This window comes from Equus quagga, chromosome 4 (assembly GCF_021613505.1).
Source record: "Equus quagga isolate Etosha38 chromosome 4, UCLA_HA_Equagga_1.0, whole genome shotgun sequence".
Lineage (NCBI taxonomy): Eukaryota > Metazoa > Chordata > Mammalia > Perissodactyla > Equidae > Equus > Equus quagga.
Genome location: NC_060270.1, coordinates 25,983,335 through 26,003,037, shown reverse-complemented (window position 1 = coordinate 26,003,037; position 19,703 = coordinate 25,983,335). Strand labels below are relative to the sequence as shown.

General features: G+C 41.5%; 1 protein-coding gene across 2 annotated transcripts in view; it reads left to right on the top strand.

Moving 5' to 3' along the window:
* Positions 1 to 4,691, top strand: part of LMLN (leishmanolysin like peptidase) — a 75,032-nt gene extending 70,341 nt beyond the window's left edge. For both annotated transcript variants that reach the window (XM_046659483.1, XM_046659482.1), the window contains exon 17: positions 991 to 4,691. In XM_046659483.1, the coding sequence (XP_046515439.1) occupies positions 991 to 1,091 (101 nt within the window). In that variant the 3' untranslated portion in view covers positions 1,092 to 4,691. The remainder of the gene's footprint in view (positions 1 to 990) is intronic.
* Positions 4,692 to 19,703: the final 15,012 nt, after the last annotated feature.

The window sequence follows — 19,703 nt, the reverse complement described above, 5'->3', positions numbered from 1 at the left end:
TTTAGCCATGAGAACAACTCAGGGATGAATTAAAATACATGCCTAGTGCCCAAAGCCCATAGAATCTTCTGCTGTTTCCAAATAAAGCCTAGGGTGATATGAATAGGTGGGTAGATATTTAAAGATCAAGGGCTTTATGTCCTCGTTTGCCTGGGACAGTCCATTTGCCTATTGTACTGGTATAATTATTAATAGCATTCCTTTGTGTTAAAATGAGCAGAGAACAATTTAGTTGATCTAAGCAAATTTTATTTCACACTTCGTGAAGTTCAGAGAACTCTCAAGAGACCAGAGAACTACAAAATAAGGGAAAATGGCTACAAGCAGAAAACAAGGAAGAAGTACTTGGCTTAAGTTGATTGGCTGAGGTTGTGTATCTGACCTTATTTAGAAAGATCAAGGAAAAAGGAAATAACTGTACAGTCCAGAGTTGGCTTGGCTGTTGGAGATTGGCTGTCTGGATATAATGTGTTTCTGGTCAAATGGAGCATTTACGGGAACACAAAAGGTAACTAAGTTGCAGTTTGCTGACATAGCACCATGGGCAGGAGTGGTTCCATCTTGGGACTAGAAATTTATTTTAACACTTGTCTCAAAATGTCCTAATTTGGAGTGATGAATTATATGGTCACCCTACTTAGAAGGGACAAGGAAGAATAGAAGGAGAGAGTCCTACATCCCATGTCAGAATGGCCAAGATACTAATTTACTTTCCTGTGTAGCATCTTTAGCTTTGCTGGGACACTACTCCAAGACACTTCTTTCATTTTTTGAGGTGCTGTGTTTTAACCTTGATATGGTAGATACATCTTTTCTTCCTGCTTAAATATTTTGTTCTTTTTCCATAAATATAAAAAAATGACTTTGCATATCTGGGTTTCAGGAAGTCATTCTTGATTCTGCTCTCCACTATTTGAGAGTCAGTGTTTAGTTAGTATGATTTATTCCACAAATGTCTATAGAAACTTAATTTTTTGTTTTCAACCCTAGATCTCTGTTCCCGTTCCTCTAGCCTGGTGGTCACCCTCTGGCTTCTGCTGGGCAATCTATTTCCTCTGCTGGCTGGATTTCTTCTGTGTGTATGGCACTAGGAATGGAAAAGTGGATTCTCAAGACATTCCTTTGTGTCATGTTCCTCTGAACAAAGCACAAAATCTGGGTGAGTGAGAGCCTATGAAGACGGCGGAAGTGGCATTCCTGACTTCGGCTTGGCAGCGTTGACCACGATCAGAGCGTGAAGCAGAGCTTCCCCTCAGTCACTCTTCAGCAGCCCAACAGCCTCAGAGCCTGGAGAGGAGGGAATGCCAAGTTACCAAGTCTCTTTAGTTTTTAAGATACACAACTTTCCTGAAGTTTTCTTTTGAAAAGGAAATAATCAGTGACATTTTCGGAGTGATTACATACCTCAGCATTTTCATTAACCTAAAATGATAAGGAGTTCATCAACACTGCAGTAATTTAAAGAACAGCTAATTATTGCAAGATTGTAAGCTGTGGATCCTGTCCTCAAAAGTATAGATTGTCTTTTGACTTCAAGAAAATAATTGAATTGGGATTTCTACATCACTGTTGTACCTGTTTTGAATTTAATGGCTATACATGGTACCCTAAAATCATTGTTGTCATTGTTCTAAAAAGTTTTTTGTAATTATGTTTTGCTGAATCTTATGATGTAACCATGCTTACCTTTTTCAAACCAGCTGTGTGGCCATTACCCCTGAACCGTTGTGTGCTGGTAGCTCTCTTCCACCTGTGTCTGTGCTTAGTGCTCTTCTGTGCTCAGCTTCCAACTATATTCTCCGTTAAGTTAATAATGACTTGAAAAACTGTGGACGCAGAGAGAGAAAGATTCTCTGCCCTGTAAAGACATTGAAGACATGCAAACAGAAGAAAACCTATTTTATGTTTTTCAGATAATAGTTATGACAACTGTAATCCGACAAAAGCAGAACTATTCCTTTTTGACCAATGGAGATAAAAAGAAATTCTGGTGTAGACAGGTGTGCAGTTACTTTCAAGTGAGCTTAGAAATTGTTACAGAAGAATTTCTACTATCTGAAAATTATTTTGTATATAAGAAGAAGAATATAAGCAAAACAAGATGGTCTGAATTGTTTACTGATAGCAAAGTGTAGGTTTGGTGTAGGGTCTGTCCAGTAGGGTCCACTTTACCGCACAACATATGACAGTTCACAGAAGTCAGAAGATTGCCTCTGCTTTAGAAGGAAGCGATGTCCTTTACCTCCTGTGTTCGACACTCCTTCTGTTACTACACAGACTCTGGGCCCCAGAAGCGATTCTGCTCTGCTGCCGGAGCTTATACTAACCCCGCTTAGTAATTCCAGTTAGAAATTCTTTAATGATAAGTGATGCACAGTTTTTTCTCTCTAAAGTCCTCTAGCATTATAAACATGGTCCTTGGACAAACATTTATTCATTCATTCATTCATTCGTGCATTCATTGTTTGGCCCTTTAACTCAGCATATAGTTATTGAGCACTCCATTTAAGAAATTGTGCTAAGTAGCAAGCAGCATAATTAGTGAGGAGTAATTCCAACTGACTGTTTGGCATTGGAGCCAAACTGCAACGCCAGTATAAAGGAAAGTCACCTTTTTCTAATGCATCAATTTAAAATACCTGTTTGCATGTGGTTTTAAGTTGGAGGTATTTACCGTTGTGAAAAGCCGGGAATCTCTAGCATGGCCAACTTCAGCTACAGAGAAGCTAGTAGTAATGGTGTCAGGCCAGTGCTCGGTTTTCCTCCCATGTCATGCAAACTTTAAATTGTGCAAGGTCAGAGAAAAGTGTAGAGTATATTTTTAAAGAAAATTATAAAAATCTAAACTTATATACCTATTGTGATTATGAATCATCTTGTAAAGTTGTATAAAGAATTTCACCAAAAATACTATGGATTAATAATATATTTGAGATTCACAGTGATAGGTTCAATTATATTTTGAACGTTGTGCAGTAATGCCATTTAGGTAGCATTGTTTCCGAGCATGGTGCTTTTTATACTTGAAATATATTTTTTGCTTTATTTTTTATTGATATAAATATATTTGCACTAATGACTTTCTGGAGAAAATATTATAGATGACATTTTTTCTATATATATTTATTAAACTTGGAATCTGGTAGCCCAGTGTTTTCTCTGCACGAATATGAAACTTGATAAAGTATGATGTTAAGAAATCTTGAGTTTCTGAGGGTAGCTGACTGTGCTGGTGTCTTCCTTCCTCTTGACCAAGTCTCGAAAGTGGTTATCACTGATTCTGCATAGTATATTCAGTGAAGATTTAGAGGGCCACTGAACCTGAAAGAAATTTTGAGGCGTGTTTCAGTCACTTAGAATATAGCAATATTCTAAAAACAAAGACTTTTAAAATCCGAGATTTCCGTGCAGAATTGAGTGGGCTAGAATTCAGCTTAGAACTGAAGAATATGAAATAGCCTGAATGTTGGTATCCTGAGGCAGGTGACGCCCTTGAGGTTAACAGGACTAGTTCACTGAGGAAGAGACCAGCAGCCTGCAGCCAGGGTGGAGGTGAGGTGAGCGGAGAGGGAGCCCGGGAAGGGGCTGGTTTGGGGATAGGAGACTGGAGACCCTTTCTGACTCAAAAAGGGTCAAGTGCTTATAAAAACTGACTACCTCAGTTTTCAGTTCAGACTTAGGTTCATTTTGATAGTATTAAGGTCCCAATTGTCAAAATTATCAAGTGAATTTGTCTCTCAGGTTTTCAAGAACAGAATTTACAAGAAGGAAACAAAAGCCATGTCAGCAGACTTGAGCTGGCAGCTTTAGAGAAACTGGCTAGCAGTTAGGTCCTCTGAGTGGAGACCCCTCTAATATTCTCCTGGAAAACATCCTTTCCCTTTCTTCTTTCTTAAGGATACTTATTTTTGTTAAGACCAAATAGACATTCTAAAAATGTTATAAATTATGCTTAAAATTAGTTTTAGCCTGATACGTTGGCTTAGAGTTTTATCAATATTTGAAGATAAAACATAAATTAATTAAGTTTAAATAGTTTTAGGAAGATACATAAGTAAGTATACCAGAGACTGCATAAAATTTTATCAACATTCTCTTCAATATTAGAAGACTCCCTGATTAAGGCCATCTGTAAAATGACTTGATGCTTTCTCAGAATCTTTCCAGCTCTAATATTCCACGGCTAATACTCCTCCAGAATGGCTAGGTCACCACTGGCTCTGTCTGACCCACCTCCTGGAGGAGGCCAGCTTGCACGTCATGTTCATCGCAGTGTCTTGTGCTCGATGTCTTAGCGCTGTCCATGTTCTTGAACACTGAATGAAGAGAAGAGCCCGTCTCGGAGGGCGCTTGAGTAGCCCTGGCAGGAGGAGGTGGACGTCAGTCACAGCCCCACAGACCCGTTTCATAGTGGGCACCAGTCATTCGAGCCATGTCCTTGCAGCTGGGGAGGACTAACACTTAAACCAAGTCTGCTATTCATCCTGAAGAAAGAACTTACCTGAATGGAAGACCTTCTTTTGGATCCATTTAGTCAGGGTTGGGGAGGGAGTGGTGAATTATTTTCTTTTATGTTTACGTTTTTAATAAATAAAATAGAAGATTTAATAACTAATCTTTATTTATGGTATTGAACTTTAAGTGTAATATACTCCTTAGAAAAATGTAACTTTAATAAAAATGGAAACTAATCTGCATCTTGTCTTAACACCATCAATTTTTTTTAAAACCTGTGGGGAAGGTGAGGTGTTGAATATGAAACATAATTCAGTCTTTATTTTAAATGGAGTAAAATTGTCCTACTTAAAGAATGGGGACAGGTCTTATGTAAAGCTACAGGGAGTAGCCCTCCTCAAATAGTGAAGCAGGAAAGAGAGCAGACTAAAAGAATTCAGGGCAGCCGCCTCAGGCTGAAGATTCTTCCAGTCCCTTTAGTCTATGCCGTGGGCCAGGAGTCTCATCACATGACCCCCCTGGTGCATTCAAATACCATACTTTACGCGGTGGCGTCAAGTAGACTGCGCTGTAGTCGTGGAAGTGATCCTTGCTCATGACCTGAATGTAGTTTGAGAGAGTGTATCCAGGACGTACCTTTACCATGTGCTGTTAGAGCCATTCTGCCCTGTGGCATGGAGCCAAGCCCTTGGTGAAATTATTGAATGTAGCCTACGTGACCTAATTGCTGAGCTGAGATCTTTGTGGGAAATCTTAATAATAAATTTAGATTTTTTTAAAGCTTTAAATATTTCATATAAGTAGCTAAAACTGTATACAATCAATTACTTAGTTGAATAAACCCAGTATTATTTGCACAGTAAACTGAAGTTAAAACTGTCTACATCTCATATATTACCTTGTCTACACTATGTTTTGGTGTGTTGATAGAATATAGCTTATTTGGTAGATGTTATTATTACATAGGCTTGTCTTTGTCCATAACTTCTCCAGTAGATTTGCTGAAATAGATGGTTCATTTAAATCAGCTTTGTTAGTGTCCCACTAGAATTTCATTCTATAATCTTTGGAAAAAATTGGACATATTTGGAGATAGTAGTCCAAATATGTGATCTGATGTTGTGGTAGACGACAGATACCTTTCCCATTTTATATGTACAGAGATGTTTTTTTTCTACCTGTAGACATTAGTGTATCTTAGATTCAATGCCACTTTAACACTCAGTGCCACTAACAGTTTTTTGAGTTTCAGCAAAAACTTCAGTGACTTAACAACTGTCTGACATTGTCTTATTTGAAAATCACACTATCTGAACACCCCTGACTTCCTCCCTCCCCATTAGGTCTCTCCTAATGACATTTCCAGAGGGTTATTGGTTGATTGGAAGAGATTTCACAAGTGCGCCCACATAGGAGTGTTCATGAGTATGTATACAGTGAAAGTTTTGATGTATTTGACTCAGGAAAATTTAATGAAAGTGAGATAGCCATGAAGAATAGAGCAAATGTCGCCTGCCTCAGCACATCTTGCCAGTCCAGCCCCAATCCCCAACAGTTGTGCTGCTAATGACAATGTCTGCTCAAAGGAGGGTCTCGCTGATCTAAGATGCTTCAGTTTCTGCCATCCCACTGTCCTTTCATAGGTGGATCTATGTCACTATTCAGGAAGAACTTAATCTATGTGTCTAAACCTTCCATTTAAGGAAATGTTCACAAACGTAGAGCATTCCTGGTTCTTGACCTGAACTCATTGAGACCACATCCCTTCTCAGGGAAAGCACGATCTGTCTCCAACTTTCTTATACTGGGGAATGCCCATTTATTAGATTATTAGATCCTAATCTCTTATTATTTTATGAGAATCATGAATTGATTCTCTAAATCATGATGTCTTTGTGGACTTACTCATTGGAAAAATTGGTCCAGGAATTTGTCTTATACTTTTGATCATATATTTCTCTGTCAGTTTCATAATTAGTGTAGACACAATGGACGTTGATGTTCTACAAATGCTGTGGTGCTTCTTTTCTCAAAGAAGAAAAATCCCTAATATCCCATATATTAAGATTTCGTGGCCGCCTAATCATGCCTTGGGCTAGTGTTCTCAAGACACCACCCCTCATTGCCTTCAATAAGACTTTGGCAGGAAGATGGTGTGGATTTAGATTGCTCTAAGGTTACAGCTCAAATCTTGATTGTAATATATACATCTCACTCATATCTTTGCTGGCATTAGGATTGACCAGTGGAATGGGCTCTTAATTCTAAAAAAATAATTTTATCATCAAATTATTGATTTAAAAGAATATATTTGTTTCCAGTATTCTTATGTATCCAACTTGAACCATAACAGAGGTTAAATAAAACAGGTTATGCCACTGTTCTAAAATGATTTGGTTAGTTGTGAAGCTTTATGCTTACTACTAAGTAAATAAAATGTGTAAAGTCTGGGCTTCTTGCATAGGTTTGACAGAAGAGTGAAGAGGGAACCGGTAAGTGCTATATAAGTTTTAAATAACCCTTAGGGATAAGTATCATCGTAATGGGGAGAAAAAGGAAGAAGTCAAATGTGTGAGGGGAGTTAGTGCTCTGACTGGCCGAGGTGAGTCAGTGGATTGGCCCCAGACCCCCTGTGCCAGCGGTGCACTGTGCCAGATCCCCACAGATAGGAGCTTTTCCCCATTTTTCTCTGACTTATCCTCTCACAGTTATCCCAGCTTCCCTTCACCCCAGGCTGTGGCCACTCCTCCTCCTGCCTCCCCACCACCCATTCAAAACAGCCCAGTTTTCCCAAGTATCCCGACATATCCACTGGCTCTTGTTGCCTGGGCCAGAAGTGAGGGGTGAGGAGTCCTACCTCTCCATCATTTCTCAAGGATTGATGTGGAGGGAGGGAGCCAGGAGCCCTCACCAACTTACTAATTTGGCAGAAACCAGAAACTCTTCTCCCTCTATAGCCTGCTCCTGCTGTGTTATAATTTCCGTACCACCATTCAATTTCTGAGTTGGGAATGACAGTGCCTGGTGTGGCTGCCTGTGCACCACGGCCCAGGAGGCATGGTGGTAGAAATGAGCAGGCTAGAGTCTGTTGAGCTGAAGAACACAGCGGGTCAGCTCCAGGGTGGGCAGGCACCTGCCTGGGTGCGGCCATCAGATGCTAAAAATAAACCAAAAGCATAGATACAGAAACAACTGTAGTCCAGAGGCAGAAACAGATAGTGAAGGTGAGCCTAAGTACGGGAAGAATGAAGGCCTAGGCATGGGGTACGAAGAAGATAGTCAAAAGTGAGGGAAACAGAAGGGCCAGAGGAACAAGAGTGTGCACGGAGAATGACCAGACCACGTCCTGCTGGATGGGGTGGGGGTGGGAGGGGGCTGCCTTTCCTTCTTGACTCCCAGGTTTAAGTGCACTGGGAGTGTCTTCTGACACTTAGCACAGTGGAGATACTCACTGAATCTAGTGATTTAACACTGGAAAAGTATTTGTTGAGTACTTAGTATATTCAATGTGTATTTAGCACCAACTCTGTCAGGCAGTCTACTGGGCCATGGGAACACAAGAAACTGACAGACGTGGTCTTTGTCCTGGAGCCAGTGAAGGAGGGGACAATTAAACAAGCATTTACAGTAAGTACAGACTTGAATTAATGGGATAAAATGTATAGCATGCTGATGAGAACTAGTGGAGAGAGCAAGGCTGAAGATATGAGACTGAGATGCCCAGTACAGCCAGGCTCTGAGAAGATTAAGGCTGGGACCAGAGCGTGGGGCAAGACCCGCCCCATCCACTGTGAGATAGGACACGGAGGGAAGCAGGAGCACATTTGTTAGGTTTGGCGGCTGGAAGCTGATTTCCTGGCTCTGGAAGCAAAGTCACCATTGTCTGTCATGAATGGGGTTTGAGATCTGAAGAGCACTGAAGGTTTAAGCTTTTGCAAAAAGAGGTTTTGGTGGTAACTGTTCTGGGTTCATTTTCCCTGGAAGACACTTAGTGCCCTTTCAGTCCATAGATTCGAGTCTTCTTTTATTTCAAATAAGTTCTTTTGAATTTTATCTTTATTTCCTGTTTTAAATTTTCCTCTTTAGGAATGCCAATTATGTATAAGCTTATCTTCAATTACTGTAACTTTCTTTAATCCTTAATTCTTTCTTTCATTGTCTTTTTCTCATTTCTGCCCATTGTGTCCTTTGTGGTATTTTCAGCAGTGTCTATTGACCCCTCTGCTCTTTTCATTTTTGCTCTTGTTGGGGACAGGAATTGGCCACCCCAAGATATGTCTCTTTGGCATGAGGATTATTTTAGCCTGGTTACTTTTAATAAACTGCAGATAGGAAAGGAGGCTCTGAGGAGTAGAATTTACTTACCCTTTGTTAAGAGACATTTACATTGTAAAGGAAATCTCCATCTGTAAAGGCGTCTCCCTCTCTGTACCAGGAAGAATTGGGGCAGGTGACCTTATCTCTAGAAACTCTTAATCAATGCCAAAGGCAAGGACTTAAATCTGCATTTGTTCACTGTACTTGTGTGGTAATCTCCCATGATCTACTCCCCCTCCACCCCCAACATCCTCCTTTGTCTTTAGCTGAAGATGATATTTAAGGTCGGGGCTTCAGCCGTTTTGGCTAACACAGCTTGCCTGAGCCTCTCCCATGTATACATGTTATAAAACTTTGTTTAATTTTCTCCTGTTATTCTGTCCCATGTGAATTTAATTTGTTCTCCAGTCAGAAGAACCCACAGCAGGTAGAGGAAATGTCTTCCTCCCCTACACTCTCTTTTCTGTGTTTTTACTTTTCTGTGGTGTATCTTTCCTGAGCCCGCAGCTGCTTCTCCACATCCACAAAGCTGATGATTAGACACTGGAACTCTGGGTATGGCTGAAGCTGCCTCTAAACACTTAGGTCTCCAGAATCTTGGTTGCTAATAGCAACAGCAGCAGAAAGATGGGCTCTGCTTCACATCTGCCTTCTAAATATTGTGAGAGTGCATCTAACTGACAGAACCTAATTGACATCCAGAATCCTAGCTGCAAGAGAGTCTCAGGCATGTGGTTTTAAGCTTTACACCGTCTACAAACAGAAGGAAGGAGGGATGGAGGTGGAGTCAGCTAACCCCCAGTATCTACCACGGTCTTCTATTTTGCAAATTCTTTTTACACATTTGTCATTTGTTAGATGGAAGTTTTGAATTTTTAAATAATATGCTCTGGTTTTTGTCTTTGGTGTTATGTTTAGAAGACCTTCTCACCCCTAATATATATTTTTTTCACTTTCTTTCTTTGGAAAGACTGAACACAAGAATAGAAATATTTTATCATTCTACCACTCTTAAAATATTATATAAAAAAAAAGTAAAAATGTTACTGAGCAAGGGCTCACCACCCAATACGCACAGAAGCCCACAGCGTGGCACAGCGGTCTTTGAAAGAAGGAAGGCTTTGTTGCATAATCAATTGGCAGGAAGACAGAAGGACAAGCTTGCAAATCTGTCTCCTTCGTCCAAGGTATGGCGTAAGGTTTAAGGGATCAGGGAGGGCCCAACAGTATGCAGAAGCACTGGCAGGATGAGTTTCAATTGGCAGATCAAAATTTTCTCTTCTGTGCATGCTCCTGGCTGGCTCACCACCCCCTGAAAAATAGCTTTAACATCCTGTTGTGAAGATAGGGTCAGTTATGGGAGGCCACTGGGAAAAGCACAGCAAACGAGGGGAAAGTTGTTATGCAGATTTATGTCCTTGCCTTCTCCATCGATAAGAGTTTCTAGAGATTTAGAGTCATCCTCCCCTTCCTGGCACAGAGAGGGAGGCACTCCTACAAATGAAGATTTCTCTTATAAGTGTAAATTTCTTTTACAAAAGGGAAACTTCCACTAGGTTTTAAGAGCTTTTCCTGTATCTGCTAGTTTTTAAACAATCATCAGCTCAAAATAGCCCTCATGCCAAAGAGACATGTTTTGGAGAAGCAAATTCTGTTCCTGGTCCTGTGGTTACAAAAATACTCCTACTTCCTCTGGCCCTCCATTTCTATCCCTCTAGAGGTAACCTAGAGGGCCCCAGCTTGGTACATATCCTTTCAGACTTTACTATTATATCCACACATAAATATAGGATTAGGTATACAATATTAAAAATGAAAATGGTATCACATGACACATACTGTTTGGTACCTTGTATTTATTGCTTACAGGTTCAGCACAGTCATCTTTCCAAGTCAGTAATCTTAGATTTACCTCATAGTTTGTATACTTCTTTATGGATATGACATCATCTATTGAGCCTCTTCCCTACTGATGGACATTTATGTTATTTCCAGTATAATTATTCACGTATATCTTATTCTGGTTCTTTTAATTTTTACATTTTATTCTTTAACTCAGCAGGAATTAATTTTGATGTTTAGCCTGTGGAAGGATTCAGACTTCAATTTTTCCAAGTAGTTCAAGTCTAGTGTCATTTACTAAACCAGCAGGAACAGATTTGTTGTTGTTTTGTTGTTTTTTTCTTTGAGAAATATTAGCCCTGCACTAACATCTGCTGCCAACTCTCCTCTTTTTGCTGAGGAAGACTGGCCCTGAGCTAACATCCCTGCCCATCTTCCTCTACTTTATATGTGGGACGCCTACCACAGCATGGCTTGCTAAACAGTGGGTAGGTCCGCACCTGGCAAACCCTGGGCCACTGAAGCCGAATGTGCAAACTTAACCACTGCACCACGGGGCTGGCCCCAGGAACAGATTTTTGAAGGGCCAAGGAAGACATTTCCCTGGAAAAGAAAGCAAAGTGGCTCAGTGCCAAAAAGAATTCAAACACAAAAATCCGAAACTCACTTCTTCCCAGAAACTATCCCTCCTCTCTCCAGGTTCACATAGACCTTTCTCATCACTAAAAAGACAGTGTGGCTTCAACTCAACAAAAACAACTCAAACAACCTGATCAAAAAATGGGCAGAGGAGAGGAACAGACATTTCTCCAAAGAAGACATATGGATGGCCAATAGGCACATGAAAAGATGCTCATCATCACTGATCATCAGGGAAATGCAAATCAAAACTACACTAAGATATCACCTTACACCTATTAGAATGGCAAAAATAACCAAAACAAAAAGTAACAAGTGTTGGAGAGGTTGTGGAGAAAAAGGATGCCTCATACACTGCTGGTGGGAATGCAAACTGGTGCAGCCACTATGGAAAGCAGTATGGAGATTTCTCAAAAAATTAAAAATAGAAATACCGTATGAGCCAGCCATCCCACTACTGGGTATCTATCCAAAGAGCTTGAATCAGCAATCCCAAAAGTCCTATGCACCCCAATGTTCACTGCAGCATTATTCACAGTAGCCAAGACGTGGAAGCAACCTAAGTGCCCATCAACTGATGATTGGATAAAGAAGATATGGTATATATATACAATGGGATATTACTCAGCCATAAAAAAGAATAAAATCATCCCATTCACAACAACACGGATGGACCTTGAGGAAATTATCTTAAGTGAAATAAGCCAGATAGAGAAGGACAATCTCTGTATGACTCCACTCATATGAGGAATTTAAACATGTGGACAAAGAGAACAGATTAGTAGCTGTCAAGGGAAAGGCGGGGTGAGGGGTGGGCACAGAGGGTGAAGGGGTGCACCTACAACACGACTGACAAACAATAATCTACAACTGAAATTTCACAAGATTGTAAACTATCATAAACTCAATAAAAAAAAAAAAGACAGTGTGCCTTTCAGATTGGCCTCATCCTATGGGGCTGCATGCTTCAGCTCTGCCCTGGCTCCCCGTATTAGTGGTTAAGTGGGTTAAAGGGCTGACCCTGTGAATTACCCCCTGCCACGTACTGGGTGGTTTTTCAGGCCTGCTCTGAATGCCTAGCTGACTTCCCCTCATGGCATATTTGGTAAACAGCGACAAACAAAGAAAACCTGAAAAGGAAAGAAGACAGTTTGAACACACCATCCACCAACGCAGAGGAGACTGTGTGTGTGAAGCAATGTGTATGTGAATTTTGGGAGTCAACAGAAGGTGCTAAATAAGAGCAAAGCCTTTGGCAGCAGAGAGATCTGGGTTCCAACACTACTGGCTTTGAGACCTGGGTAAATTGTACAGTCTGTGACTCAGAGTCCTTATGAAACTGGGGGCCGACTTACTTTAACTATACTCCGTTGTCTGTCTGTGGCTGTAGCTGGATAATGCATTACTAAAGCCCGCCCTGTAGATAACATCTCTGGCTCTTGGGTCACCATGGCAACGGGTGCTTAAGTTCTTCAGGAACTGAGAGTGGACTCGTTGTCCAGTTCAGGCTGCTTAAGACCACCAACCCATTAACTGGGCCTGTGCGGATGACTGATAGGTGACCCTTTGACGCGATGGGGCCAAAAACGCCACCCTCAGATCATGCTAATGCCACCATTTTGTGAACGTGTGTCCTATGAAGAGCCATGAAGCTTGACTACGCTTTTGCAGATCATCAGTTACCGCACTTCTCTTCACCTCCAGTCATTTATTCACACACTTCAGACTATGCTGCCCTCTTTTCCTATAAACATCCCTAATCCCTATTTTCTTTTTTTTTTGAGGAAGATTAGCCTGGAGCTAACATCTGTCACCAGTCTTCCTCTTTTTGCTGAGGAAGACTGGCCCTGAGCTAACATCCATGCCCATCTTCTTCTACTTTATATATGAGACACCTGCCACAGCAGGGCTTGACAAGTGGTGAATAGGTCCACACCTGGGATCCGAACTGGCAAACACCAGGCTGCTGAAGCAGAACATGCAAACTTAACCACTGCACCACCTGGCTGGCCCAGCCTAATCCCCATTTTCGGAGAAGCGAATTTGAAATTTGTTCTCCCATTTCCTTACTTGGCTGTCTTGTGAATAAACCCTTTCTCTGCTGCAAACTGGTCACCATGGTGATCGGCATTTCATGCGGCAGACGGAATGAACCTGGTTTGGTAACATTTATCTATAAAATGAAAATGATAAATGCTCAATAAATTGTAGGTCTAAAAAAATTATCTTTCTCTCAATGGAGTTAATAGCCTCCATTCTAAAATAGAGAAAATGTTCATTAAAGATTTATTAGTCAGGGGCCAGCCCCGTGCCCGAGTGATGAAGTTCGTGCACTCCACTTCAGCAGCCCAGCATTTCACTGGTTCGGATCCTGGGCACGGACCTAGCACCTCTCATCATACCATGCTGCGGTGGTGTCCCATTTGTTCAACTAGAAGGACCCACAACTAGAATATACAACTATGAACTCGGGGGCTTTGGGAAGAAGAAGAAGAAGAAGAAAAAAAAAAGAAGATTGGCAACAGATGTTAGCTCAGGGACAATCTTTAAAAAAAAGATTTATTAGTCAGTGTTCACTTACAGGAAGCAGAATCCACTTTCTTAAGCTGAGGGTGATTTAATACAGGAATGAGGTGTTTACAATACACTTGGAAAGGCTGGAGGAGAGGGTTCTGTGCTGGTCCTGTGAGAATGTCTTCCAGAATAAACCTGTAGAGCTTGCCGCCAGGGGAGCTGCTGTCTCCTCCACGAGGAGAGGAAGAGGAGACTCAGGAAGCTGCTCCTGCAACTGCAGCAACTTTCTCCTGACTGACGCCCTCAACGCTGGTGCCCAGGCTCTTGAATATTGCTGGAGGAAGCCTCACGTCTCCATGATGTGCTTCTTGCAGGAAACGGCCGCGCAGCAAGAAGAAGCCCTCTGCCTCGCCTCTGCCTTCCCGGCCTGAGGGAATCTAGATGGCGGAGCCAAATTCATACGCAGAACCTTCACTGTAAGGACGTCCATCAGCAAATGACCTCAGATCAAAACCACAGGAAAGAGCTTTCCGTCCTGTAGCCAAATTGAAATTGTGGGGTTTAGTGCATTCAGAAATTTATATGCAAATATGGGCTACCGTGTACATATGTAATAACGTTGTAGTAATTAATAGTTAAATACTTAGAAGCACTATTAGAACAGGGGGAGGGAGCAGGCCCTTACTCCCCATTTGAGCCCATACCTGGACGAATTCGGCTCCACCTCAAGTCTCAGCCCAGGCATCACGTCTTCCAGAAAGCCTTCCCTTGGCCTTCGCTCTCCATGCCTCGGTGTGGGAGGGGGCTTCTCCTTCTCTGCTCCCGTGAAGAGTATGGTAATTAAATGTTTGGTAGTTTGTCTTCCTCTCTGTGCTGCGAGCAATACTGAAGGCGGGTGGCTGTCATTCTTTTCTCCGCAGCATATGGAGAGGTGGCCAATACACATTTCAGTTATTGAAAGAGAGCATTCTCCTTTATCCCTATGAACGTAAAGAGAGCTTCGCTTCTTCCTTCCGTCCATGGTCCTGGCAGAGGTGGAGCCTGCAGATCCAGCTCTTGGAGGAGTCTGAGGTTGGTGTTGAGACTGCCTGTCTTTGGTCAAGGCATACTGTGGCCCAGTCGGCCAAGATATGCAAACCATCGTCACTACGAAGTATGCACTGATTTTCTCATTACTTGGTATTCAAGAGACACTTCTCCCCAGTGCTCTGCACCCCCATGGCATCATGGAAACAGATCACAAATATCTGCAGCTGGCAAAATGTCTCCCCAATACAATTTCCATAAAAATGTATGAGTGACTAGAAAGTACATTAAATTTTCCATTAAGTGAGTGTCCTCTCTAATTTGGCTGAGAGCCCATGCTGAATTTCATGGCTAAGCCAAACACCTCCACCAAGGGACACAACTGTGGTCCTCTTAACCTATCCAGAGACTCAGTTTTCACTAGGACCTTCCTCCTCTGGAGGCTGTCACCTTTCTCGACACAAAAAGTGTTCAGCCACAAGCCTACTTTGCACACCACCCTGTACCCCCGCCCCAACCAGTGTGAAGCGATGATAAAGTCAGTCACACCACAGCTCTCTAGGAAAGTGGAAAAGAACCACTGGCTCCCTGGAGAACACTCTGGTAAAAGCATTGAGTCCCAGCAGAGGACAGCCCAGGGTATCGGTCAATTCAACCTGTGGGGTCTCAACATTCTAGAACCCACCATGGCAGAAAAGATAAATAGGGAGAAGGGAGAGAAAACCAAGAAGATGAGGAAGTAGAAGGCGTACATGGCTCTTACGAAACTAAGTCAAACAAGGGAGGAGATGTGAATAGGAATTCTGGTGGGTTCTTCTAGGGAGGAGGAAAGGGGAAGTGGGCGGAGTGATGGCTATAAAGATTTGGGGATTTCAGGGAAGTCCTCAAAAGCCATTTAATCTCAGAGCCACACTTTCCATGAAAATGAAAGTTATTTCCCCCCAAATATAAAAATAGAGTGCTCATTGTAAAAATTTAAACAATTAAGGAAAGAATAAAGGAAAGAAAAACTTCACCACTCTAAAAAGTCACTGTTAATTTGCCGAATATCCCTCTGCATATTTGTATCTATGTGTACACATCCACACACATGTATGCATATACACACCCCCACAACTTTATATAATGAGGTCATGGGATCCTATTTTTGTCAACTACTTTTAAAATTTTTTAAGTTTTTATTTTATTGTTATGTTTAATAGTTTTGCTCAAAAAGGGCATATCGATGTAGTTTAAAAGTTTTATTACATTTAATGAAAAAAATAAGTACTAAGCTTTCCAAATGTACATGATTTGATCTATTTTCATTCACACACAATTTACATATAAATATATTGGAACTTTATCCTATACCTTAAAAACATAACAAAAGACATCTTCACTTTCAAGTAAAATTTTCATTGATAGTATAGAATTAAAAGTGTGCCTACTATTCATAAAATGCATAGAAGAGACAGTATTCATAGAGTACGCCTGGGAAATGATTCAAACCGACTATGGCCTTAGATAGCCACAAATGGACCAAGATTTTACAAAACTCCAGCCTATTTGGAATTTCCTTAAAAAAAGCAGTATGTATCTCGTTTATTGAACAGAGGTAGTCAGCCCTTTTCAACAAAACTATCACATTCCCACCTAGAAAGATATGATTTGTTGCCATTAGAGGCAGGTATTACTGTGAAAGCAAGAAATGGTATATTCCTGGTTATGCTGTACCCAGTGTGGGAATAAGTGCATTCTAAGTCAATTAAAGACAATATAACCCATGCACGTGAAAGAATATTGCAACATCGCAATCTATTACAACTCACTCAAATTCCAATTGCAACATTAGATGGAGAGAAGGGGGAATATTTCTAGTCAACTAATCTAATATAAACCCTGATCATATTTCTTCAGAAGTAGATGTTATTTCTGATTGTATTTCAGAAGACAAACAGGTAAGACATTCCACCTTGCATAGCCAAATAAATTTGGAAATTTCACTCATCTATGCAAGGGACAATATATTTCTCAATCAAGTTAAGACATTGTCTCAACTGAGGATCTGAGTATTGATTTTTCTCTAGAAATGAAGTGCAGCAGACACACACATTAACACAGTTTCATGTAATGGGGTCATGACAACGCATTTTTATCATCTTTGTCCTTCATTAAATATATCATGGACATGTTTTCTTGATATTGTACATAATCAACATCATAATTTTTAATGACTGCACTGTAGGCATTGTACCAGATTGGCATAATTTATTTTACCGCTTCCGTATTGATGGATATGTAGGTTGTTTCTGCTGGGAACGTCCTCGTACATATACGTTTTTCACATTTCTCTGATTATCTATCTCCTTAGGATAAATTCTTTTTTTGTTTTTTAAAGATGGGCACCCGAGCTAACAGCTGTTGCCAATCTTCTTCTTATTTTTTCTCCCCAAATCCCCCCAGTGAATAGTTGTATATTTTAGTTGTGGGTCCTTCTAGTTGTGGCATGTGGGACGCCGCCTCAGCCTGGCCTGATGAGCAGTGCCATGTCCGCGCCCAGGATCCAAACCGGTGAAACCCTGAGCCGCGCAGGCGGAGCGCACGAACTTAACCACTGGGCCACAGGGCCAGCCCCTCCTTAGGATAAATTCTTAGAAGTGCAATTACTGAAACAAAATCATAAATCCTATTAAAATATGAATACAGGGGAAAATGGAGAGATTGCTTATCGGGTACACAGTTTCAGTTTGAGATGACAGAAAAAGTTCTGGAGATGGATGGTGCTGAGTGAAGGTACTCAACACCACGGAACTGCACACTTAAAAGGCTTGAATGGTAAACTTTATGTATACCCTACCGCAACAAAAACAAACAGTGAAACTGAACGTGAATTCATACAGGCAACCTGCCCTCTAGTGGAGTCGATTTCTTATTTTCTCCACACAATCACCAACATTGGATGTTATTTAAAATTTTCTTTGCCAAATAATAGGTGATTTGCTCTATTGATTTGCGATTCTTTCACTGCCTATGAGATTGACCTTTTTCATATGTTTGTTCATCACCTGTATTTCTTCTTCTAACACTTGCATGTTCAGCTCCTTTGACCGTTTTCCAGTAGAGTCATTTGTCTTTTTCTTACTGATTTGCAGGTGCACTACATGTATTAGGAATAGGAACCCCTTGCCTGTCACTGACGTTTGCCTTCAGAGCTTCCCTCTTCCAGGAGCTCCTCAGCCCTGCCCAAATGTCCCCAACACCCCTCTCTGCTTCACCTCTGCACCCCAGAGTTCCACTGCGCCACAGCCTTTTACCACAGTGAGTTCAAGGTAGGGAGTTTGGATCCGTTTCTTAAAGACCTTCCCTTTCTCCTTGCTTATACACCCGAGAGAAGATCGTGGAAAATCAAAGTAAATTTGAGGTGGGATTAATAATCTCCGCTTCTCTGTGTCCTCCCTCCTTCCCAACCTCACATTTCCTGGCTTTCCAGACCAGCCTTCCCGTGTACCTCCAGGTGGAAACGTCCCTTCCTGACTTCAGAAATAGAATCATAAAGAGACAAATCCAGAGCTTAGGCCCGGAGGTTCATGTTGGGTGGGTGAGAGGAAGTCGGGAGGGCACTTGCTTCTCACCCCTTTGCTGGCGAGTAGCCTCATCTGGAAAAGGATAGTTTACCGATCTCAGAGGGATGCGAAAGGAAGAAAAGATTGAGATGATGTATGTGAAACACCTCGCACAGGGTCTGGCATATAATAGCTGTTACTGTCACTACTGTGTTATCCCTGAGATGACGATGCTGACGTTGAGGATGCCCCTCACTATCTCGCCAGGCCATTGAAAATGAGACACGCAAGAAGAGAAAGAGCCTGAGTAATAAAGCAGACAATCAAAAATTACCCAGGCACATGTACACCCAGACACCCTCACTTTGGGGATTTTGTTCTCTATAGCGCACTTCTGAGTAGGATACAGGATGAGTACGTTATCAGACACTTCCAGAACACACAGTCAGGACGACAAGATTACTGTTCCCCTTCCCCATGGCTCCCGACGCCTCCCCGCTCCTTCATCCCTCAGTCGCTCTGGGATGACTCTCTCAGGCAGTCGTCCTTTCGCTTTCCTTGCCTTTGTGGACTTGTACTTTTCTCACCTCCGTGCAGTGGTCTCTGCTTGGGTTTTGCTTTTCTCTTCATACATTCTGTGTTTGCGTGTGCACCCGCTCTTTCCATGTTCACTGCCCCCCACACATACACACACCCCTTTTCCCTTCCCTTCTCATCTCTCTTCCTACAGATCTCTGTCTGGGATCTTATTTCACTCAAGTAAGCGTCTAAGCTTTTGCTTTTCATATTCTCTCCCTTCTTCTTCATTGGTTCTTACCTAACAAAATGATCCCTTAATGGAGGTCTGCTCAGAAGTCTAGCGCCTGAACTTGGTACTTGGTGCTCGTTCTTCTTGCCTCTAGGTCGGGCTTTCTGTCTTCCCCCTTCGGGCTCTGTCTTCTTCCTCCCTATCTCTGTCTCTGTCTCTGTCTCTCTCCCTGACACACATGTCTTTCTCACTTTCTCACTCATTAATCACTCCTGCTTAATTTCCCACGTACATTTTTTTATCTTTCTCAAAGAATGAACATACTGAAAAATATATGTTTTTACATATTAAAACTGTTCCATAACTTAAAAAATATATTTATTTCAAAAAAGGTATCTGCCTAGTTTTACATCTTGAAACCAAAAGTCGTTATTCTCTTTTTCTCACCCAACATTATGGTCATAAATATTTTTCCACGTTATTAGTCTTTATGAGGATTCTTTATGACAGTTATTTAAAAGTAGTTATTTTCTCCCACCTCCTTTCTGGAGCTACCAAAGAGAAATGTCTATCCCCATCTGTCTCCTGTACTCCATGGTCAGCAAATACTTTCCTCT